Below are 24,050 nucleotides of genomic sequence, written 5' to 3'. Positions count from 1 at the left end.
GTATTCTTGGAGTCAAGGTCACGGGGGCTTTTTCTCCATAAGAAGTGGGGGGCGGGAGGGGAGGGCGTTTGGAAAGTATCCTCATCTCCTCCATCTTCTTCCCCATCCGAGAGGTCTTCACCACTCTCAGAGGGATGGTCCTTAGCATACCCTGCCAACATCTCCTGGAGCTTTTATTTGGAGGGATGGGAGCCCATGTTAATATGTTTAAGTTTAAATGGTGACCTTAACTCCCTGAATTGTAAGTGGAGATAAGGGGTGAGGTCGAGCTCCTCAATTCTATCCATTAGATATATTTTCATTAACAACTGGGTTCTTGTTAAGGGACTTCATAAAAGAAAAACTTCTAACCTTTTTTACCCCTAACTAAACTGAGCTTTTATTTTTCTAAAATTCTAAAGGGACTTAATCAAGGCTATAACAAGATTTTTAGTGATTTGGGAAAATGTGTCAATTAAAAAATCACAATTTCTAGAAACAATTTAGGAGTTCTATCCTGTTGACCAAATCAGTCCAACAAATGCAAAGTTGTATATCTCACCGCTGATCCACCAATATAGGAAGCTGGCTCTGTATATCCTATACAAAAATAAGGTATAATGTGCACAGAGTCCAGTGGAACCCCAAAGATAGGAAGATGTAAAAGTAGTTAGCACCTTACTCTCTATTGTTGGTAGTGTGGGCGAGCAGTAAGGCTTTATCAGAGGGTAGTAAATGATGTCACACACTCAAAGACTGAACTCAGACCAATTTGTTTGTATAAAAAATATTATTTTGTTTATTTATTCTCTAGAACCAAGCAAGCCTAGTACAGGTAAGTATAAATTGTACTTTCAAGGCAGGTTGAACAATACAAGCAAGCTGAATGAAAATGTCTTTGTTACAGGTTTGTAAATATTTTCAATACAGTGGAAATTACTGTTAGATTACTTTACAGATTACTTTATAGATTACTTTTTCAGTTAAAAGGTACTTGGTTGTGGGAGTTGATATTCTGGGGTAAGAAACAGGGTTCCCCCAAGGTGAAGGATACACTCTCAAAGCACCCTCAGCGGCACTAGGTCAGCTGGGTGCAGAGTGCTGAGGCCCAATGTTATCCAATAGGGGATAGGAGGCCTCCGGTTGGTAGCTGCTCACGAGCAGGCCACAAGGTTGTGGAAGCAAAGCTCCTGGTGTTAGGCTCAGGGCAAAGGGGGATCTGAGGTAGCACCCAAAGTACACCCGCTGCGGCGCAAGGGCGGCTTGGTGCAGGGTGCTGTTCTGGCGTCGGGTGTCCTGTTGATTTCAATGGGGAGGCTCCGGTTACAACAAAGACGGCAAGCTCGGGAACGAACACCTTGTAAAGCTGACCACCGGTGGGAGAGGTATGTTGGGATGCTCGGACACCGTCGGTTGGGCCACCCAAGGCCGTGGAACGTTGAGTGCAGGGGTGTCTTTTGGAGTCGGGTTTTCTTACCAGCTCCGGTCGCGATAGGGGGGATACTCCAGAAAGAGGCTGCAGGCTTAGCTTGGAGAGTCAAGACAGGTCAGAGATCACCAAATCTCAGGTCAGGATCGCCGGGGAGACCTCCTCGTGGTGTTGGGCCACTCGAACTCAGGCAATAGGCATCGAGTGCAGAGTGGCGCAGACTCGCAGATTTGGCCGGAGCCATAGTCTGTGGGTGGGCAAATCCGGGAAACAAAGTCTTTGACTTGGAAGGCAGGGCAGGTCCTCGGGGTTCTTGAGGTTGCTGGCTGCAGGACACACTGGGACTTCGCTGGAGAAGGTTTGAGGTGGGGACAGGCCGGTAGAGCTGGGCCAAGTCAGTGGGCATCCTCCTCTTTTTAGTTTTAGCATGGGTTCTTCAGTCCTTCTTATCTTCTCCTTGTCAATTCTTGTCTGAGGAGGTAATGTTCAGGGTAGCCCCTAAATGGAAAATTCTACTTACCAGTATGCATCTGTTCTTGGCATGTAGAGCTGCAGATTCATATACTTGTGCATAGATCGCCATCTGGTGTTGGGCTCGGATGTTTGCACTTTGTTTTTGTCTTTGGAAGAAGTCCTTGTAGTCACGAGATAGGTGACTCCTCCCTAGGGTGAGAGTGTGCATGGGCATCGACTATCTTCAGATTGTTTTCGCCATGAAGGGTTATGATGGAGTTAGTAAGAAATAGAAAAGGTTGTCCATGTTTGATGTATTTAAGTAAGATAGTACTGGAACAGATAGAGGTATCCGGGGAGGTGGGTGTGCGTATATGAATCTGCAGCTCTACATGCCAAGAACAGATGCATACTGGTAAGTAGCATTTTCCGTTCAAGGCATATGAGCTGCAAATCATATACTTGTGCATAGACCGTACAGTAGTTACCTTCTTAGCGGTAGCTACCTGTATCTGTTGCAGTGGTCTGAAAAAGTGTTCTTAATACAGCCTAGCCCACACTAGCTTGTTGTTTTGCTTGCATATCTACACAATAGTGTTTTGTGAAAGTGTGTATTGCAGACCAAGTTGCCGCTTTGCAGATGTCATCTAGGGAAATGTTCCCCATGAATGCCATAGAAGCCCATAGTTAGCGTGTTGAATGAGTTCTAGGGGGAATGGTTAATGTGTGTTTGGCTTTGATACAGCATATTTGGATGCATTTAACAATCCCCACCTTGCAATCCCTGCTTATGAAATGGGATTGCCCTTATGAGGTGGGGAGAAAGCCACAAACAAGGTTTGGTGGTAACATGACCGGTTACTGGGTCAATGTGTAAAGTCTTTTGTTTCGGATGCGAAGGATCTGGTACAGACTATTGTTTGGGAACACTGTCCTTCTTCAGTGCCGATGATTTAGGGTCAGAATGTTCTTTCGGTTTGGTTTCAGAAACTTTCTGTGGGATTTTGGACTCTTTAAGTTTGGATGGAGGAGCTTCCGTCTCCGAGACCTTTTTCGGTTCCGAAGTCTTCGATATGTGCTTCGGCTCCGAAGGTTTGTCCTTTGACTGTTTTGACGCGGAAGGCTTTGGCGCCAAGGCTGTTTCGGTGCCGATGAAGAAGGGTGTGGCACAGGTTTGGTTTTGGCCTTCGGTGCCCAAGGTAACTTCTCGCAACCAGAATGGGTTTGGCTCTAGCCGGAAGGATTCTCTTTCGGTTTTATGGCCAGGCCTGAGGGCGGGGCATCTGAAATGTGTTGCCGGTGCCGACCTATGCCCGAGGGCCAAGGTGTTACCTGAGCCTTTTGTTTGGGGTTGGTTGGGAGAGGGGTCTCAGTACTCATGGACCGTTGAGCCGGGGTGACTGCCTCGTCTTTGATGTCGGAGTCATCGGCTTCGGAGATGGAGGCCTCTCCTTTATCAGCTTCCTGTTCTGTATGGACCTCGGGATTTGCTTCAAAGATGTCCGGAACGGAGCTGCTTCCGCAAGACAATTCGTGATATCGAGCCCGACGGTCAAGGATGGTTTTCTTCGACCTCAAAGATGAGCAGGCCTCGCAGTTCTTGTCTTCGTGCTCCCGGAAGAGGCAGAGGTTGCAAACCTTGTGTAAGTCCGTGTGTGGGATCTTAGCACCACACCCGGGGCATTTTTTGAAAATGGTCCTTTCCATTGACTGCTGGCGTAGTCGGCGCATATACGCCCAACAGCCAGCATTGAAGTTCGAGGTAGAGGATATTATAGTTTTTTGAAGATGGGCGTCGAAAGGGAAACGCGATTGAGACAATGCTGTTGAGTGGTGAGGAATTAAGCATCGAAGGGGGGTTCGAAGACAACACCGACCCGGAGCGCAGCAAAATCACATGCGAACCAGATGGCGGAAAAAAACAATCTGAAGATGGAGTAAATGCCCATGCGCACGGTCACCCTAGGGAGGAGTCACCGATCTTGTGACTACAAAGACTTCTTCCAAAGACGAAAACAAAGTGCAAACATCCGAGCCCAACACCAGGTGGGGATCTATGCACAAGTATCTGATCTGCACCTCATGTGCCTCGAACAGTAGATTTAGGGGTTGTAGAAAGCTGGCTCTGCATATACTATACCAAAGTGAGGTATAGTGTGCACAGAGTCCAGTGGATCCCCAAAGGTAGGCAGAGGTAAAGTTAGATAGCTCCTCACTCTCTATTTGTGATAGTGTGGTCGAACAGTAAGGCAGTATCAGAGTACAGTGTTAAGCATTTGTTGTACACATTCAGTCAGCAAATTAATTCACACACACAAAGACTGAACTTCAGACTAATTGTTTTTGTATCAGAAATATTCTTTTAGTTACTTTATTTCCTAGAACCAAGCAAGCACAGGTAAGTGATAAGTACTTTGCAGTAATTATACAGTTTAAAATGCAATTGTAAATGATCTTTGAAATGGTTACAGTTTGAATTACTGGTAATGCAATACTGTGAAATGCTTAACATATACTTTGTATCGATTTAACAATAAGAATTACAGGTAAGTAACTTTTACATTACTTTTGAGATTACTTTTTCTACTCAATGTGATATGCCTAGATATCATTCTGGGACATTTCCTAGAGAAAAGGTAAGTAAAGTCAGTTTTGCAAAATTGTTATTATTCAGCTTTCCATACAAACCAACTCCACAGTTAGACATTTTTCAGATAAAGACAGTCAGTGGGTTCCTATGGAGAGAAACGAAGTTAACGGTTACCAGGTAAGTAATCGGTGTTTGGAGTTGAGCGTCTGGGGTTAGAACCAGGGTTCCCCCAGGGTCAAGGATGCACTCTCGTTACACCCTCAGCGGCACTAGAGCAGCCGGCAGCAGAGTGCTGAGGCCCAGTGTTATCCAATGGGGGATACGGATAGGGGGCCTCCGGTTGGTGGCTGCTGGCAAGCAGGCCACTGGGTTGTGGGAGCATAGCTCCTGGACTTTAGCTCAGGTCAAACGGGCAAACAAAGTAGCACCAAAGGTGCACCCTCAGCAGCACTAGGGTGGCCGGGTGATATTTCGACGCCCTGTTGGTTTCAATGGGGAACCTCCGGTTCCCTAAAGGCACTGCAGGCTCGGGGACGAAGGTCTTATGGGTGCGACCACCACTTCGAGAGGTAAGTTGGGAAGTTAGGGGTTGGTTAGGCACCGTCGGTTTGGGTACACAAGGCCGTGAGGCGTCGGGTGCAGGGGTGCCTTTAGGGGATGGATTTTCTTACCAGCTCCTGTTTGCGGTTAGGGGGGCCTTCTGGATTTAGGCTGCAGGCGTCGGCTGGAGGCTTAAGGCAGTTCAGGGGTCGGCGGATCTCGTGTCAGGATCGCCGGGGTGACCTCCTCGTGGGGTTTTCCCACTCGAGTTTGGGCCGCGGACGGCAGGTCTAGAGTGGGGCGGATCCGCTGTGTCCGGCCGGAGCCAGAGGCTGCAGATAAACAAATCCAGTGTTCACAGAAGACAGAGTCTTTGTAGTTGATGGCAGGCAGGTCCTCCGGGGTTTTCGAGGTTGTTGGCTGCAGGACACACCGGGATTTCGCAGGAGCAGGTTCGAGTGGAAGACAGACCAGTAGGGCTGGGGCCAAGTTAGTTGGCGTCTTCCTCTTGTTAGCTGCTGCAGGACTGTTCGGTCCTTCTTTGTCTTCTTATTGTTGCAGGTTCTTGTCTGAGGAAGCAAGGGTCAGGGGTGCCCGTAAATACTAGATATAGGGGCATTACAGGTAGGCAAAATGCAGGGACCAATGGGTCCCTTCCCTGGGCTAGGTACATCCCCTATTATGCCACCCTTCAGTGGGAGGGGGGCATGAGCCTGTCCCTGATTGGCTGAGTCACCCCATCATCAAGATGGCGTGGACTGAGAGTTGTGCTTCACCTCGCCTCCCCCACCTGAGGGGTGGAGTTGGCAGAGGTGGGCACACCTCTCTTCCTCACTTGTTTTTCCTGCCGGTTCTCCCGCCCAAAGCGGGGGTCAGAACCAGTGGGGACCAGTTGCTGAGAACTGCAACTCGCCTGGGGTAGCTCACAAAGGTGGCAAGCCTTTTAAGCTTGGACCCTGCCCATCCTGGGGGACAAGGCTTGGCACCTCGTCCCAGGATGTGGATTGTCTCAGGTCCCTGAGAGCAGCAGGCTCTCGACCCAGGGGTCCAGACACATGTCTGGTGGTGGCAGTTGAAAGCGGCCTCTCAGCCTGGCCACTAGTGGTAGGTTAGTTTTCAGGGGGTATCTCTAAGATGCCATCTGCGTGCATTTTTCAGTAAATCCCGCACTAGCATTAGTGTGTGTTTAATGTGCTGAGAAGTTTGATAGTAAACTTCTCAGGTTTCAGTGTAGCCATTATGGTGCTGTGGAGTTCGTAATGACAAACTCCCAGCACCATATACTCTTAATTACAGCACTGCACTTACAATGTTTAAGAATGGACAGAGACACTGTAGAGGTACAGGGCTCATGCACCTGTTCCCTCACCACTGGTATAGTGCACCCAGCTAGACAAGTGACTGATCTATGCCAGGGCAGTGGGTTGTAGGTATGGCATGGTTTCTCCTCCTCTAGTTTCACGCCAAAAGCTGCTGCCGCATTTTTGACGGCCATGTTATACGCCCCAATATCATCTGGCGGCGAAGGCCTCGAAGGATATGTCTCCATGGGCTCTTCTGCATTTTCGGCGTCGAGGTCCTGCCATTCCAGCTCTTGCGTCGTCGACGGTGCCGAGCCGTAGATCGACTGCTCCTCCTCCTCTTCTTCTCCCTCATAATAGAGATCTTCTTCCCCTTCTTCGGGAGCTTTCGACTGCTCTTCGGCGTCGAACTCTTCCTGCTCCTCGACATCGACAAGAACCGTCGCCGGTTTCGCTGGGATTGTGAATCTCTTCATCTTTTCATCAAACGCCTTCTTCCTCTGAAGGATGCTCTCCATCTCCGCCTCGAGCCTTCTCTTTTTCTTTTCCATTTCGGAGGCATGTTCGGTGTCGAGCGCTGGTCTTTTTGACGGAGCTTGCGTCGACGCGGCCTTGACTTTCGAAGTCGAACGCCCCACCTCGTCGGCCTGTTTCGACGAGCCTTGTTTTTCGGCAGTCTTCGGCACCTGGGAGTCCTTCTCGAAGGATCCAAGGACGATAGGCCTCGCGGTCGTCGAAATTTTCGGCGCCGGTGTTCCTTTCGAGGACTTTGACTCTGGTTTTTTCGAGTCAGTGTCTGGTTTTCGGGGCCCTTTCGGGAGTTTTGTGCTCGACGTCTCTCCTACCTTGTCAGACGTTTTCTTATCGGTCTCTGCGACCGTGAAGTCATCAGGTCCCTCGGCGATGTTGTCTTCATCGTCGGTTTAGAGGCCCAGGTCGTACAGGGACGGGGCCTTACCCTTGCCTTCCATGTTGAAGTTGGCTCTCCTCTGCCTCTCTCTCACCCGGAGGGTCTTCGGCGTGAAGGCGGAGCAGGCGTTGCAGTCCTTGCTCTTGTGGTCGGCAGGCAAAGGTGGCAGACCGGATGTTGGTCCTTCTGCGCGTATTTGTGGTGGCAGTTACGGCAGAATTTAAAAGGTGTTTTGTCCATTCCTGCGCTCAGAGTTCCTGAGTGCGCATTCTCTGTCGGACGTCGAAGATTTCGAGGTTCTCCTCCTTCTTCGTCGTCCCAGCTCTATGTTCTTCCTCTCTGTAGGCTTTGCTTTATTTTCCTTCGATGAAACTCGTGCTCTTCTTCTTTCTTCGTTCAAACTCTGGAGCTTCTCGTTGACGATGCAGACCCAACAGCGGAAAAAAGAATCTGAAGATGGCGCCCCAAAGGTGGGACTTCCGCAGGAAGCACGCCGACGTCACGAGAGGTGCACCAAATGGTGGGACGTCGACTCCCACTTGGGCTACGAAAAAAACGCAAAAAAACAAAACAAAAGAAAGACTACGAATCCGGACCCAACCACCAGATCGCGGAATAATGCACAGCATAGTGAATCCAGAAAGATTCACGCTGCAAAAACATAGCTTTCATGTCACTGGGGTAGCTTAAGGTCAATAGATTGACCTTGACTGCCATTGGCATGTCAGTCACAATCTGTTTTCTTTTCCTGCACTGTTGATCTTACTTGTTTCACCTTGTCAAACTGTGATGTTGGATTTCCAAAGGGATGTCACATTAGTGTTAGTATCTTAGAGTAATATAGTGTCAGGTTTTGAGCTTGGACAGTCTCATGTCCATTCCTTAAAGTGATGTCTAAGTCAGATCTCATTTTGTAGTCCTATCATCAAATGTACTACAGAAACAGAGGGGCACTCTGTATAGACAACTCTCCCCATTACCAACACTTTAATTGAGAGTATTCAGTACAATTCATAGTGAATCATGCTGTTATCTAAAAGATGCACCCTCAGCAGCACCGGGGCGGCCAGGGCAGAGTGCTGATTTGGCGTCAGAAGCCCTGCCGCTTTCAATGGTGAGTCTCCTGTTTGCAAAAGCACTGCAGGCTCAGGGTGCAAACACCACTTGGAGAGGTAAATTGGGATCTTGGGGGTTGGTTAGGCACCGTCGGTTGGGCCGCCCAAGGCAGTGGGGCATCGGGTGCAGGGGTGCCTTTTTTGGGGTGGATCTTCTTACCAGCTACTGGTTGCGGTTGGGGGGACCTTTCAGTTTAAGGCTGCAGGCGTCAGCTGGTGGCTTGAGGCAGGTCAGGGGTCGCCAGATCTCGAGTCAGGATCGCCGGGGGGGACCTCCTCTTGGTGTTGGGCCACTCGAACTCGGGCCGTGGGCGTCGGGTGCAGAGTGGTGCAGACCCATAAATCCTTGCAGAACTGGAGTCTGTTTGAACAAATACGGTGTTCACGGGAAACAGAGTCTTTGGGATTGAAGGCAGGCAGGTCTTCCAGGTTTGTCGAGGTTGCTGGCTGCAGGACACACCGGAATTTGGCTAGAGCAGGTATGAGGTGGGGACAGGCCGCTAGGGCTGGGGCCAAGTCAGTGGGTGTCCTCCTCTTCTTAGCTTTGGCACAGCTGTTCGGTCCTTCTTCTTCTTTTCTTCCTACAGGTTCTTGTCTGAGGAAGCAAGGTTCAGGGGTGCCCCTAAATTCTAGATTTAGGGGTGTTACCGGTAGGTAAAAGGTTGGGACCAATGGGTCCCTTCCCTGGGGTGGATACACCCCTATTATGCCACCCTCCAGTGGGAGGGGGCATAAGCCTTTCTCTGCAAGATGGCGGGAACTGAGAGTTGTGCTTCACCTCGCCTCCCCCACCTGATGGCTGGAGTTGGCAAAGATGGGCACACCTCTCTTCCTCACTTGTTTTTCCCACAGGTTCTCCTGCCTAAAGTGGGGGTAAGAACCAGTGGGGAACAGTTGCTGAAAGCAGCAAGTGGCCTGGTGAAGCGCACAAAGGCGTCAAGACTTTGAAGCTTCCTCTACGTGGACCCTGCACATCCTAGGAGAGGAGGCTTAGCTCCTCGTCCCAGGATGTACATTGTTTCAGGCCCCCAACAGCAGCAGGCTATCGACCCAGTGGTCCAGAAATATGTCTGGTGGTGGCAGCTGAAAGCAGCCACTCAGCCTGGACACTAGTGGTAGGTCCTTTTTCAGGGGGCATCCCTAAGTTGCCCCTGTGTGCATTTTTCATTAAATCTCACACTGGCATCAGTGTGGGTTTAATGTGCTGAGAAGTTTGATACCAAACTTCTCAGTTTTCAGTGTAGCCATTATGGTGCTGTGGAGTTTGCAATGACAAACTCCCAGCACTATATACTCTTAATGGCAGCACTGCACTTACAAAGTCTCAGAATGTACTTTTATATTGTAGGGGTACAGGGCTCATGCACCTGTACCCTCACCACTGGTATAGTGCCCCCAGCTAGAGGGGTGACTGAACTATGCCAGGGCAGTGGGTTGTAGGCATGGCACACAGGGATGTGTGCCATGTCGATTCTTAACTTTTTCTGCACCAAAACATGCAGCCTGCAAAGGCAGAGTGTGAGTGTAGTGGTACAGGGCCTCCAAGGGTGGCACAATAAGTGCTGCAGCCCTTAGGGTTCTTCTCTGGTCATAGTACCCTGGGTACCTGTGGTACCATTTACCAGGGACTGACCTGTGTCCAGAGATGTCAATTGGGCTTTGTTTTCGATGCAGTTTTAGGGAAAGAACATAGGACCTGGGTACCTGATTGGCATGTACCCGGGTGACACTCCGTCAAAGCACATCAGCAGTTCAGCAAAAAGTGGGGGCTACCATGCAGAAAGAAGGCACTTTAAAACAACTACCCTCTGATAAAGCCTTATTGCTCACCCACACTACCACAAATAAAGAGTAAGGTGCTATCTACTTTTACCTCTGCCTACCTGTTGGGGTTTCACTGGACTCTGTGCACACTATACCTCACTTTGGTATAGTATATACAGAGCCAGCTTGCTACAACATACAAATACTCCTTTTTTTGCTTTGGTTGTATACAAAACATTTCACACAGCTGTTGGTAGCTAAGCTTGCATGCATTGTCAGTTTCTTGGCACACGTACCCTTGGCTACAGCGAACAGAGGCCTTACACTGCTGCCCAAAAAGGAGAAAATCAGAGGGAACATTGCTGACCGACCATGAACAAAGGCCATAAAACACCTCAGTACTGCCTGCAGTCCAAGCAGGTTGATATAAAAATACTGTTCCCCTGAAAACCAAAGTCCTCTGGTCTCCAGTTCTTTCAATGAAGCATCCTTCCCCAAAATGGAAGCATCTGTCATCACTGTGGACACTGCTGGTGTAAGACGGAAGGGTTTCTACACCTGAAGTTCTCCTCCACCAACCATCTGTTAAAGTTAAGAGAGTGACCGTGATGTTGTCCATCAGATTACCCTCAAAGGCAGCACTGAAGGGACCAATTGGCTATCAAGCATTGGTCACAAGGAGGATACAAGAAGCAAGCAGACCTAACAAATGCCCAGAGAAGGAGCAAATCTCTGAGCGATATCTCCACCACCACCCCTATTAACATAAGGTGCTGTGAGGGCTACATGTGCGCCTTGGATAGTTGGGTGAAAAATCCCAAGTTAAAAAGCAGGTTTGTTGTCATATTTAGATTATCAATTACTAGCAACAGCAAATGTGCCTTCATCTACCAATCTTCAAGATATGGGCTGCAAACCACCGTCCTTCTTGGGTATAAAGTAGAAAAGGGTAAAAAAAACATCCCTATCTAACCTGCTATGTAAACAGTTGCCCAGACCCTTTTTACAACATGGCCATGACTTCTTGCCGGGGAATGTGAACGTGCCAGCCTGACTAAGTGGAAAATACATCAGGAGTGGGAAACTGTTAGAAGGGAAGGGCATAACTAATTTCTAGAATTTGTAGGACCCACCGTCCATTGTGATGGCCTGCCTGGCACTTCAGTGGTGTAATGTCTTTCATAGTGCAACACCACACTCTATATATGGAGGCATTTGCTGAAATCATAGCATCTGATAACGCCAGTAAAATAACATGGTTGAATGGTATACAAATATTTTGGTATTTTCTCACCTCAATTTCCATGTCTTCTGCTTCTTTTAATGAGGATTCATTTTCTATTTCAATCTCCCCTTTGTGAGTTATTTTAGTGATTGGCCGTCTTTCAACATCTCTCTGTTCTTTTTCAATCATTTCTATGGTCTGTAAAATAGAAGACAGCAACATTTACATTTATGGAATGTCTAAAGTGTAAAAACGCTGCACTGATTATAAAGGTATGGAAAATTAACTTAGTTCTCCATTATGGGAATCTTCCTTAAAATCAAGAACCAGAATTAGTTAAAACATCCTAAAATACTGAATGTAAAGAGACATTTGTAAAAGTAAATAAAGTTTAGCAGCCTTTTGTTATCACTGAATCTGTGCTCTTTTGTTAGTTTGAACAACCGAAGTGTAACCCATTCCAGTGTGAGGGTGGGTACTGCCCATTCGAACCAGCCTATGAGGTAACCAGAGGTGGCTTCAGCATGATTATAATCTAGACCCACTGACTGTTTTACCTGTAAAGATCACACAAACGTTCTTCCCAGCCAAGACACAGATCCCCTGTCTCAGAGTTATCTATATGTTTTGCTTTGGCATTACAGACTTGGATGCACTTACCTATCCATCTAGTATTGTCCAACTTGAAAACAGGTTACTCTAAGCGAGGCTTACCAAAAGGTATAAACAGATGTTTAGATTTCCTAAAATCTTTCTTTCAATGTAATGCAGTGGTCTTCAAACTTTGTTACGCTGCACCCCCTGAGAGAAATGTTTTGCAATAATGCCCCCCTAAAACCTTCATCGGGATATATTGAGAGTGGGTAAGGAGGCTACTAAACAGGGGAGGATTTAAAGTTTTTTTTTTAAAACATTTCAAATTGAGGTAAGAGAATGGGGCAAGCTTCCAAGTTTGTCCGGCAATGCTTGGGCAGAACCTGAAGGTAACTAGGTGGTAAACTGTTTGCTATTGGTATGGCGGTCTTCTTGCTTTAGAATACCTGGAACGTGCATGCTGTGCTGTGTAGTGTCTAGGCGTTGAAGTCCATCAGACACCTATCCTAAAATAATAATGGGGAGCAGTATTTACAGATTGTAACACGGTTTTACAATGGGATTTTCAAAGCCTTTCTGAATCTAAAGTGTCTGCAAAACCCCCATGGCCTTGGCGGTGTCCGTGTCCTTCTTGATGCTCCTCATCGAAGGGCAGGTTGAGCAAATGTTGCTGGACTTATGGTGTGAAGCCAGAGACCTGCAGTCACACGTGTCTGCAGATCAGGACACTATTATTGTTCCAGCGAGCCGCAGCGCCGAGGGCACAACAAATGGTAGTATTAGAGATGAACTTGCTCTTTACTACGAGGTTCTGACTTCATTTGCGTTATTGGTCAGGGAGGTGCTGGAGAAGCTCCTCCATTTCATCACAGTGGGCCCTATCACAGCAACATAGCAAGTCAACCAAGTGGCGATGCACCAAAGGGTGGAGGCCTAAACAGAGACATGCTTGCCAGCTGCATCGATCTTCTTGCTCTTTTTATCTGGTGGAGGCACATCTCCCATGCCCTGTGTATCTGCACCCTTACGGGAAGTGTGAACCACCAGAGAGTGTGGTGGCAATTGACCCCAGAATTAAAGAGAGTGTCCGAAGGAGAAACCTTGTGCTGCTTGTATTGTATTGTAATTGTTATGTTATGTTAAAACACTTTAATAGCGCACAGCTGCCCCAGCCAAGGGGCGTCCCGGCGCTTAAAGAAAGGTCCCAACACAACAAAGCTGTACAAGGGCAGAAGTGCGCAGATCGAAGTACTAAAGTGAAAAAGAAAACAAATGCGTTTTGATAGCCCTCCTAAACTTCAGAAGCTCATCCATCTCACGCATGTGGGGCGGAAGAGAGTTCCACAAATTTGCAGCCAAAACCTGAAAAGACCGGCCTCCGGCCCTGCATAGCCTAAACCGTGGGACCACCACCAAGTTTTGACCTAAGGATCTAAGAGAACGCGAGGGCACGTAGGGCACCAAAACATTAGCAAGAATCTGGAGAGGCCCACTTGAGGATCTTGAAAAAAAGACACAGGGTCTTAAAATGGATCCTCTGTGCTATAGGCAGCCAGTGCAAAGCACGGATGGTACTTTCCGCAGAACAGAACCTCGGTAAACCTACCAGGGCTCTTGCTGCGGCATTCTGGACATGTTGCATCCGGGCAAATTCAGCCTGGTTGGCCCCCAGCAGGAGCGAACTGGCGTAATCAAGGCGCGATAGTATGGATGCCTGTATGACCAGCTGCCTGGTAGAAGCATCAAAGAACCTCAAGATGGGTCGCAGCCCTCGTAAAATGCCGAAACAGGTAGCCGCCACTTTTTTTGTGTGGACACTGAAACTCAGGGCAGAGTCTAACCACACCCCCAGGTTCTTTACCTCTGAGACTGGAATAGGAGTTACACCCAGTTCAGGAGGCCACCACATGTCACCCCAAAGATCCGTCCGCTTACCCACAATCATGACCTCAGTTTTTTTTGCATTTAGTTAAAGACAGTTGGCATTCATCCAGCTAGCCACCGCCAAGAGACCATCCCGGAATCTGGGGGCGTTGAGGTCGGAGTCCCCACTCAGGACAACTGCCAGCTGCGTGTCGTCAGCATAGGAGACCATAGTCATGCCCCAATGCTTGACGACAGCAGCTAGCGGTCTCACATAAAGGTTGAATAATGTGGGACTCAACGACGAGCCCTGAGGCACACCCATCTCCAGCGAATAGAACTTGGACTCAAAAGGCGGAGTAGCGACCTTAAAGGTCCGATCAGTAAGGAAAGAGTGGAACCAGTCGAGAGCAATGCCCATAACACCCGCCTCCCTGAGACGTTGGAGTAAGATCCTATGCGAGACCGTATCAAACGCGGCACTGAGATCAAGTAATATCAGTGCCGCAGTCTGACCAAAGTCAAGCACAGAACGGAGCTGTTCCGTCATAGAGAGCAAGGCAGTCTCGGTGCTGTGACCAGCACGGAAGCCATTCTGGGAGGAATCTAGAATGCTTGCCCTTACAAGATGTTCGGTCAACACCTCGTTCACATGAGTCTCAACAACTTTCGCGGCCCAGGGGAGGAGGGAGATCGGGCAATAGCTCTCGAGTTTTAGGGGGTCCATTGTGGGCTTTTTCAAAATGGGTGTCACAACAGCCTGTTTCCATTTATTTAGAACAACACATGAGGCGAGAGAGAGATTTATAAGATGGCACAATGGAGGAAGACAGATAGCAGCAGAGTCTCTAAACTGAGCTGGCCTCATGGGATCCGCTGGCGAGCCAGATTTTATCTTATGGGCCAGTTTAAAAAATCTCTCCATCGATAAACTAGGAAATTATGCCAAGGCCTCACCTATAGCTGGTATAGGGCTAGTGGGCTCAGCTACCGGCTCAGTGATGGAGAAGGCACGGTAGATAACTTGAACCTTTTCAAGGAAAAAAGAGGCCAGGTCTTCACAATGGGCCACTGAACAAATTTCCGCCGCGGAAGCTCTTTTGACCATCAGATCCTTTAGGACCTTCAAAATTAGCTTGGACGGATTGAGACTTGTTCTGAATTCCTGTGAATAATAGGCAGCACGGGCTCTACACACAGCTCTATGATATTTTTTGACTTTAGAAAAATACAGAGATTTTTTCCCAGCCTCATAGGATTTCCGCCAGTCCCTTTCTACCTGTTTACAGGCTTTTTTTAACGGCACCAGGGAACTGTCGTACCATGGGCTGGGTTCTCTGGGACGACATTTCGTCCAGGCCGCAGGGATCAATACATCCAAGGCCCGAGAAACCCAATCACAGAAAAGGTCAACATTGAGATAAGGGCCTAGAGGGTTAACTTCCAACAGATGGTAAAAATCCTCCAGTTTGAGTTTCTTCCAATGGCGTTTGTACACTACTCTATCCAGGGGCTTAAATGGATGTTCATTGATCAAAAGAGAAATTTTAACTAAGAAGTGGTCAGACCAGGCAACAGGGCTAGGCATAGCCACCTTGGCCCCTGTCAAATTTGTAAACAAAGCATCAAGTATGTGGCCCCCACATGAGTGGGGGAGGTAACCAACTGATTGAGCTGAAGGGCCTCCAAATCCGCCAAAGTACTACTAATGGCAGAGATATGACGGCAATCAAAATGGAGATTAAGGTCTCCAAGAATGCTGAAGTTAGCGCAGCCCAATGCCAGCGAGCTGACACATTCTGGGAGAGCCTTTCTAAAAGCAGTGTCGCACCCGGGAGGACGATAAATAAGGAGGCCAGATAAAGTAAAATGATGGCTAATAGAAATTCTGAAGGACGCACATTCGCATCCTACCAGATTCACTGCCCTCCAATCACAAGGGTAGCAAGACTTTACAACCATAGCAATGCCACCACCCCTAGATGCCCGATTGGGAGTACAAATGGAATAATCTGAAGGGAGTGCAAGATTCACGACTGCCGTGTCTACCCTTGACAAGGCGTCGAAGTGCCTTTTTTGGTGAGTAGCACGCTACTCCGGAACCCATAAAGGATTAGTGGTGAATTAGTATGGTGAAATATGAAAAGTAATTTGAGTGGTGGATATTAGTCAGTTATTTGGATCGAGAAGGATAGCAGAGGGATAGAAGAGAGAAAAAGGGTTGCATTTATATAGTGCTTGCTACACCTAATGAGGTGTTGAAGCACTTTTTTTGGTGAGTAGCACGCTGGGGGACCTCACTGGGACCGGTGGGCCACTCAAACCCCGGCCATAGACACCGGGGGCAGTGGTAGTTCCAAGCATCAGGTTTCTTTTTCCTCAGCAGGCTCTGAGTCTTTCTTTGGTGTTTCTTCTGAACAGAGCTGGTGTTCACAGGAGTTCCAGTCTTTGTTGTAGGCAGTCAGTCCTCCCAGGGGTTCTGAGGTTGCTGGCCGAAGGACAAGACTATTTTTGGTGCAGAATCTCTGGAAACTGCAGACAGACTGGTAGGGCTGGGGCCAAGTCAGTTGTTCTCTGCAGGCTCCTCGCTGTGCATCTTCTTTCGTCCTTTTACTTCTTAGGTTGCGGGAATGTGCCTCCTTGTTTCGGGGCTGCCCCGTAAATACTGTATTTAGGGGTCCTTAGGTCAGCAGCCAATGGGCTACTGACCTTAGGGCGACTACACCTTGGGTGTGCTCACCCCATGTGGGGGAAGTGAGCACAATCCCTAATCCTGATTGGGGAGTGCCTGCCATCTGCAAGATGGCGGGCACTGAAGAGTGGGCTTCACTTCTCCTCCCCGACCTGAGGGGTGGGGTTGGCAGAGGTGTGCACACCTTCTGTGAAGGCTACTTTTTCCCGCCTGTCTTCCCGCTGAAAAGGAGGGGAGACAGGAAGGGGGCCTGCTCCTGATAGCAGTAAAGGCTGTGGGGCACATTACAAAGGCTGAAAGGCCTTTGAAGATCCCCTGCCACAGATGGCTCGGCCTGGCGGAGATTTGAACACCTCCGCCCAGGAAAGGCTTTGTTTCTGGGGTCAGGGAGCAAAGGCTCCGATCCTAGGGGTCCAAAAACATGTCTCATGGTGGCAGGCTGGTGTGTACCAGACAGGGAACCCACCAGAGGCTGGTCGTTTTTCAGGGGGCATCTCTAAGATGCCCTCTGGGTGCATTTTTCACTAAGTCCCACACTGGCATCAGTGTGGGTTTAATGTGCTGAGATGAATATGCTACTTACCAGTATGCATCTGTTCTTGGCATGTAGGGCTGCTGACATTCATATCTGTGCATAGATCGCCGCCTAGTGTTGGGTCCGGATGTTTGCACGTTGTTGTCCTGGAAGAGTCTTCGAGGTATCCTGGGATAGGTGACTCCTCCCCTGGACTACAGTGCGCATGGGCATCCTCTCCATCCTCAGATTGTTTTTCGCCATTGTGGCAGTGATGGAGTAGATACAGAAAGTGATGACCATGCTTACAGTAATTCTGAAAGCTGCAGCTGCTACAGGCGCCGGGGAGGAGGGAGGGCGATATGAATGTCAGCAGCCCTACATGCCAAGAACAGATGCATACTGGTAAGTAGCATTAGTTCGAGGCATGTGGGCTGCTGAATTCATATCTGTGCATAGAATGTATAGCAGTGCCCTCTATTAGCGGCGGCTACCAGTGCCAGCTGCAGCGGTCTGAAAAAGGGTTTTGAGAACAGCCTGTCCTACAGCTGCCTGCTGTTTTGATTGCACATCTACACAATAGTGTTTGGTAAATGTGTGTGTGGTGGACCAGGTGGCTGCTCTACATATATCATGCAGGGGAATATTTCCTAGAAAAGCCATGGAGGCCCCTAACTTACGTGTTGAGTGGGCTCGTGGGGGAATAGTTAATGTGTGTTTTGCCTTTTGATAACAAATTTGAATACACTTAACTATCCATCTGGCTATCCCTGCTTTGGAGATGGCGTTACCTTTGTGGTGTGGGGCAAAGGCAACGAACAGTTGTTTTGTCTTCCTAAAGGGTTTAGTCCTGTCGATGTAGTACATGAGGGCCCTCCTTACGTCTAGTGTATGGAGTGCTCTTTCCGCGACAGTTTGTGGGTTTTGGAAGAAAACGGGCAGTTCAATAGTTTGATTCATGTGGAACTGCGATATTACCTTGGGCATGAATTTGGGGTTGGTACGTAGTACGACCCTGTTGGCGTGAACCTGTATAAATGGCTCTTGAACTGTTAGTGCCTGGAGTTCGCTAACTCTTCTTAAAGAAGTGATTGCTACCAGGAAAGCTACTTTCCAGGTGAGGAATTGAATCTCGCATGAGTGGAGAGGTTCAAAGGGTGGACCCATCAGGCGTGTGAGGACCAGGTTGAGGTTCCACATTGGAGCCGGTGGGTGGCTTGGTGGAATGACTCGTTTGAGTCCTTCCAAGAATGCTTTGATGGCAGGCACTCTGAATAGTGAGAGGTGCTGCCTGGTTTGCAGATAGGCTGATATTGCGGTCAAATGGACACGTATAGAGGTGTACGCTAGATTGCATCGGTATAGGTGTAAGAGGTAACAAATGATGTTTTGGATGGATGCGTCCAGCGGGTTAATGTCATTATTACTGCAATAAATGACGAACCTTTTCCATTTGGCTGCATAGCAAGCTCTTGTAGTGGGTCTCCTGGCCTCCTTGATGATGTCCATACAGTCAGGTGGCAGGTTGAGGTAGCCAAACTCTAGGACTTCAGGAGCCAGATTGCCAGGTTCAGCTGTTGCGGATCTGGGTGCTGAATCTCTCCATGGTTCTGCGTCAAATGCGCGGGCTTGATCCGCAGCCTTTGATGCGGCACCACGGAAAGTTCGAGGAAGGTGGTGTACCATGGCTGGCGTGCCCACGTAGGAGCAACTAGGACGACCGTCAGGGAGTGTTGTCTGAGTTTGCGAGCCACCAGCGGTATCAACGGCGCTGGGGGAAAAGCGTACGCAAATCTGCCGGACCAGTTCATCCATATCGCATTGCCCTGCGACTGCGGATGTGGGAACCTGGCGGCAAAGCTTTGGCATTTTGCGTTTTCGCTTGTGGCGAAGAGGTCTATCTCTGGATGACCCCACTGCTGGAAGTACGGTTGGAGTACTGAAGGGTGTAGCTCCCACTCGTGCATCTGGTGGCTGGTCTGCTGAGCAGATCCGCCATCTGGTTGTCCTTGCCCGGGAGGTGCTCCGCCATGAGGAACATGTTCCTCTGAATGGCCCACTTCCACATGCTCGGAGCCAGATGAGACAACTGTGGAGAGTGTGTTCCTCCCTGCTTCTGTATGTAGTACATGGCAGTCATATTGTCCGTCCGGATCAACACGACTTTGTTGCACAGATGTACTTTGAATGCCTTCATGGCCAGGAAGATTGCAATCAGTTCCAGAAGGTTGATGTGCATCTTCTTCTGTTGTGTCGTCCATAGTCCCTGCACTGTGTAGTGGAGTACATGAGCTCCCCATCCCTGGAGAGACGCGTCCGCTGTCAGTACTATTTGTGGAACAGGCTCTTGGAACGGTCGGCCCTTGCAAAGGTTTTGTGGATTCCACCAATGCAGAGAGTTGTATGCCCGACCGCTCACCAACACTAGGTCTTTCAACTGTCCTTGAGCCTGATTCCACTGACGTGCTAAGCACTCCTGAAGCGGGCGCATATGTAATCGCGCGTGTGGGACTATGAAAATGCAGGAGGCCATCATGCCTATCAACTGCATGAACACTCGCGCTGGAAGTGAGTGTTGGGGTTTGAACCTGGAGATCAGCATTTGCATGCTGTTGATCCTCACTAAATTTGGCTGAGCTGTGGCCGCCAGAGTGTCTATAGTCGCACCTAGGTACTGTTGTACGTGTGCGGGCTGGAGATGGGATTTCGGGTAATTTAGTGAGAATCCCAGACTGTGAAGGAGGTGAATGGTGCAGGACATGTGGTTGGCACATTGCTGGGCTGATTGTGCTTGAACGAGCCAGTCGTCCAGGTAGGGGTAGACGTGTACGTGCTGCCTCCGTAGATGTGCCGCCACAGTAGCTAGGCACTTCGTGAAAACCCTGGGTGCTGTTGTCACGCCGAACGGAAGGACTTTGAATTGGTAGTGCTGCCCCTGAACAGTGAACCTGAGGTATTTTTTGTGTGAGGGGTGAATGGGTATGTGGAAATACGCATCCTTGAGGTCCAGCGTGGCTAGGAAGTCTCCCCGCTTGAGAAGCAGAAGGACTTGCTGGAGAGTGAGCATGTGAAAGTGCTCGGAATGAATGTACCGGTTCAGGGGTCTTAGGTCTAATATAGGTCTGAGTGACCCGTCCTTTTTCGGTATTAAAAAGTAGAGGGAGTACACTCCCGTAACCTGCTCGTGGACGGGTACGACCTCTAGAGCGCCTTTTAGAAGCATACTTTGCACCTCCTGCTGTAAGAGCGTTAAGTGCTCTGAGGACATAGGACGGTTTCTTGGAGGTATTGTGGGCGGAGTGGAGGTTAGCTCTAGACAGTAACCGTATTTGACAATATCTTTGACCCACCTGTCCGTGGTGATGGAGTTCCACGTGGACAGGAACCTTTGTAGCCTTCCCCCGACAGGTGTTATGTGGTCGGGAGGAAGGGAGAGGGCGTCACTGCTTGTTCTTGGGGGAGGACCTGGTGTTGCCGTAGCCGCGTACTCTTCCCTTTGTACTGGAGCCACGATATCCACCCCGGGTGTTTTTATCGTAGGTGGTTTGTGTATTGCCCTTGTTGTATGTCTGCTGTGACCCCTGTCCTCTACCTGCTCCTCTATTTCCGGGGCGACGAAAGGAGCTGCTCCGAAAGGACTGAGTCTGGAGAGCTCCCATGGACTTTGCGGTGTCGTGTCCTTTTTTATTTTCTCAAGGGTGGTGTCAACCTCCGGTCCGAATAAATAGTCGGGGTTGACAGGCTGGTTGAGTATATTATTTTGCACCTCAGGTTTGAATCCGGAGATTCGCAACCAGGCATGTCGTCGCAGCATGACGCTTGTGTTTATGGCCCTGGCAGCCGTGTCTGCGGCATCTAGTGCAGACTTGATGGAAGCATTTGTGAGTAGCTGTCCCTCTCGGATAAGAATTTCTGCACCTTCTTTGAACTGGTCAGGGAGATGTTGGAGTAGTTGCTCCAATGTGTCATAGTGCGCTCTATCGTAGCGAGCGAGGAGCGCTTGAGTGTTGGCTATGCGCCATATGTTGGCAGCCTGGGCGGCAACTCGCTTGCCAGAGGTCTCTAACACCTTGGACTCTTTGTCCGGGGGAGGAGCGTCACCTGTCGTTTGCGAGTGTGCCCTCTTGCGAGCATTCGCTACGACAATGGAGTCTAGTGGTAATTGGCCTCTGATGTAAGTAGGGTCCCCAGGCGCCGATCTGTATTTCTTATCGATCCTGGGGTTTATCACCCGTGCCCTGGTGGGTTCTTTGAAGATGTCCTTGGCTGGTTTGAGGACCCCTTTCAACATGGGCAGAGTTTTTACATGCCTTTCTGAGGATGCGAAGGTGTCCATAAGAAAGTCGTCCTCGACGGTGTCAGAGTGAAGCTGCACTCCATGATTATTCGCAGCTCGTTCAATAAGAGCGTTGAACGCTGCAGTGTCCTCTGTGGGAGATGTTTTTGCCCCATAGAGTTGTGGGTCCTGTGCATCTAGAGGTGCACCTGGGTCTACAGGGTCGCCCCAAGTTTGATCAGGGTCCTGTTGGTCATCAGGGTCTATGTCTCCGTGGTAGGGGACTTGGTCACCCATGTAGTCCTCCAACGCATCCGTGTCGGAGTGTGTGGGAGAGAATGATTGTGGATCCTGGTAGGGCGAGTGGAAAGATTCGCAAAGGACAGGTTCGGAGTCCACAGGCAGCTTTCTTTTTAGTGGGATCCGGAAAGGGTCCAAAGGTGTCTCCGAAGTTATCCTCCGTTCGTGGATAACCATCCTGCCGGTGTTGGCGTCGATGAGATGTGATGGAGACGTCTCAGCAGGTGTAATCGTGGTGTGGGTGACCCGTGTCCTGAGTTGGAACATTTTCGGGACCGTGGATGGAGGCAGGCCAAAAGTAATGTTGGCTAGCGCCGAAGAGGCTGCTGGAGCTTTTATTGGGCCGGAGCCCGACGTGTCCTGGAGGACCGTTTTGGTTTTGCTGCTTTGTGCCGCAACAGGTCGCACTTGGAGCGCCTTTGAGGCTTTAGCGCCGACCAGGTCTGTAGAGGCGGCCGTGGACTTTTTCGGCGCCGGTGGGTCATCGAGTCGAGGGGCGGGAATGGCCGTCGACGTCTTCGATGCATGAGGCTTTGGTGTTGCCGTGGAAGCGATGTGAGACGCAGCAGGCAGTGTGACCTTTGGTGTCGGAGTCGATGGCGTCGACGCCGGGAGCCGAGCAGGTTTGGTGGCACCGACGGCCTTTTTCCGTATGCCGACTCCGACGTCGTCCGCTTCAAGTTCGGCACCGAAGTCTCGCTTGGTGCGCTCGGTGCGGACGCGTTTCGCTGGCGTCGAAGGTGTGGAAGGCCTCGATCCGACCAGCGTCACTTTTGGTTTCGGTTTCAATTGAACCAGTGCAGCTTTCGGTTTCGGTTTGGAAGAAGGGAAACCAGCCGGTTTAGGTAATAATGGCTGCCGCTGAATATCCGAGGCCGGGCCCGAGGGCGGGGCCGAAGAACTGCGGGATAGGTCTCGAGTAAGGCCCGAAGGCGATCCCTCGACCGGAGCCATAGACTGTGGCACTGGGCTCTCTTCAGTCTGAACGGGTAGGCCTTGCTCGTCATTGGAGCTACTCTCTTCGGCCCCTAAGGCCTCATCGTAGTCTCCTACCTCGGTGTCGTCTTCATCTCTGCGAAAGAGTGATTCGTCGACGTCGTCCGATCCGGAGTCATGTTCGGAAACGGGACTGGAGGGTAGGATCTCCAATTCTTCGACATCTTCGGTCTCGGCATTGAAGATGTCTGCCGGGGCCGGTGCCGCGTGCTGCGCTTCGAGTCTCGCCGCTCGTCGATTCCGTAGAGTCTTCTTGGAACGGAACCGGGCACAGGCCATGCATGTAGATTCGTCGGGATCCGGCGAAAGGCATTTGTTGCACACCGGATGGACGTCGATGTGGGGATATTTCGCATTGCATACCGGACACCTCTTGAATGGTGTCCTCGATTCCATCGTCGATGTCGTTGATGGGCAGGTAAGATGCGAAAAGTCGGTTCTGAAAGTTAGTAAACTAACAAAGGTAGTATCGAAACCGATCGAGAAAACAGTACCGACACGAACTAAAGGCCTTTTGGCCTCGACAAAGTTTTTCCTAACTTGAGTTAAGATAGCACATCCGAACCCAATGGCAGAATCTGAGGATGGAGAGGATGCCCATGCGCACTGTAGTCCAGGGGAGGAGTCACCTATCCCAGGATACCTCGAAGACTCTTCCAGGACAACAACGTGCAAACATCCGGACCCAACACTAGGCGGCGATCTATGCACAGATATGAATTCAGCAGCCCACATGCCTCGAACAGTTTGATACCAAACTGCTCAGTTTTCAGTGTAGTCATTATGGTGCTGTGGAGTTCGTAATGACAAACTCCCAGCACCATATACTCTTAATGGCAGCACTGCACTAACAGTGCCCAGGAATGGACTTGGGCACTGTATGGGTACAGGGCTCATGCACCTGTACCCTTCACCACTGGCATAGTGCACCCCAGCTAGAGGGGTGACTGATCTATGCCAGGGCAGTGGGTTGTAGGCATGGCACACAGGGATGTGTGCCATGTTGACTCAAGAGGAAGAAGAAGGGGTCTCTAAGGGTGGCACAATAAGTGCTACAGTGCCCTGGGTACCCGTGGTACCATTTACCAGGGGCTGACCTGTGGCCAAATATGCCAATTGGGTTTGGGTTAGTTTTAGGGAAAGAACACAGGCCCTGCGAACCTGATTGGCAAGGACCCATGGCACATCAAGTCAAAGTGCATCAGTAGTTTGGCAAAAAGTGTGTGTGGGGGGTATTGCAACAGAAACCCAGCTTCTCACAGCTGAATAATGCGCACCATGAGAATCCAATAAAGATTCACGCTGCAAAAATTACTAGTTACCTCGTAAGTCAAACCTTTACTTTGATGAGAAGCAACTTGTATTGTCCACACCAAACTCTAGATGGCAGAAGTGGGTAAAGCATGTCATCCACAGAAACACATGCTGCAAACTTCTCTTAACACTCAACTTGGCTACATCTGCAGATTGAATAGCCTTCAGGGGGAAACTGGCTTAACAACTGGAGAG

General features: G+C 49.6%; 1 protein-coding gene across 2 annotated transcripts in view; it reads right to left on the bottom strand.

Moving 5' to 3' along the window:
• PHF3 (PHD finger protein 3) overlaps positions 1–24,050 on the bottom strand; it is a 640,592-nt gene that overhangs the window by 396,818 nt on the left and 219,724 nt on the right. For both annotated transcript variants that reach the window (XM_085610899.1, XM_085610900.1), the window contains one exon: positions 11,376–11,504. In XM_085610899.1, coding sequence (XP_085467025.1) covers positions 11,376–11,504 — 129 coding nt within the window. The remainder of the gene's footprint in view (positions 1–11,375; positions 11,505–24,050) is intronic.

This window comes from Triturus cristatus, chromosome 6 (assembly GCF_964204655.1).
Source record: "Triturus cristatus chromosome 6, aTriCri1.1, whole genome shotgun sequence".
Lineage (NCBI taxonomy): Eukaryota > Metazoa > Chordata > Amphibia > Caudata > Salamandridae > Triturus > Triturus cristatus.
Note: the sequence above shows the minus strand (reverse complement) of the source record. Positions and strands in the feature narration are given on the sequence as shown.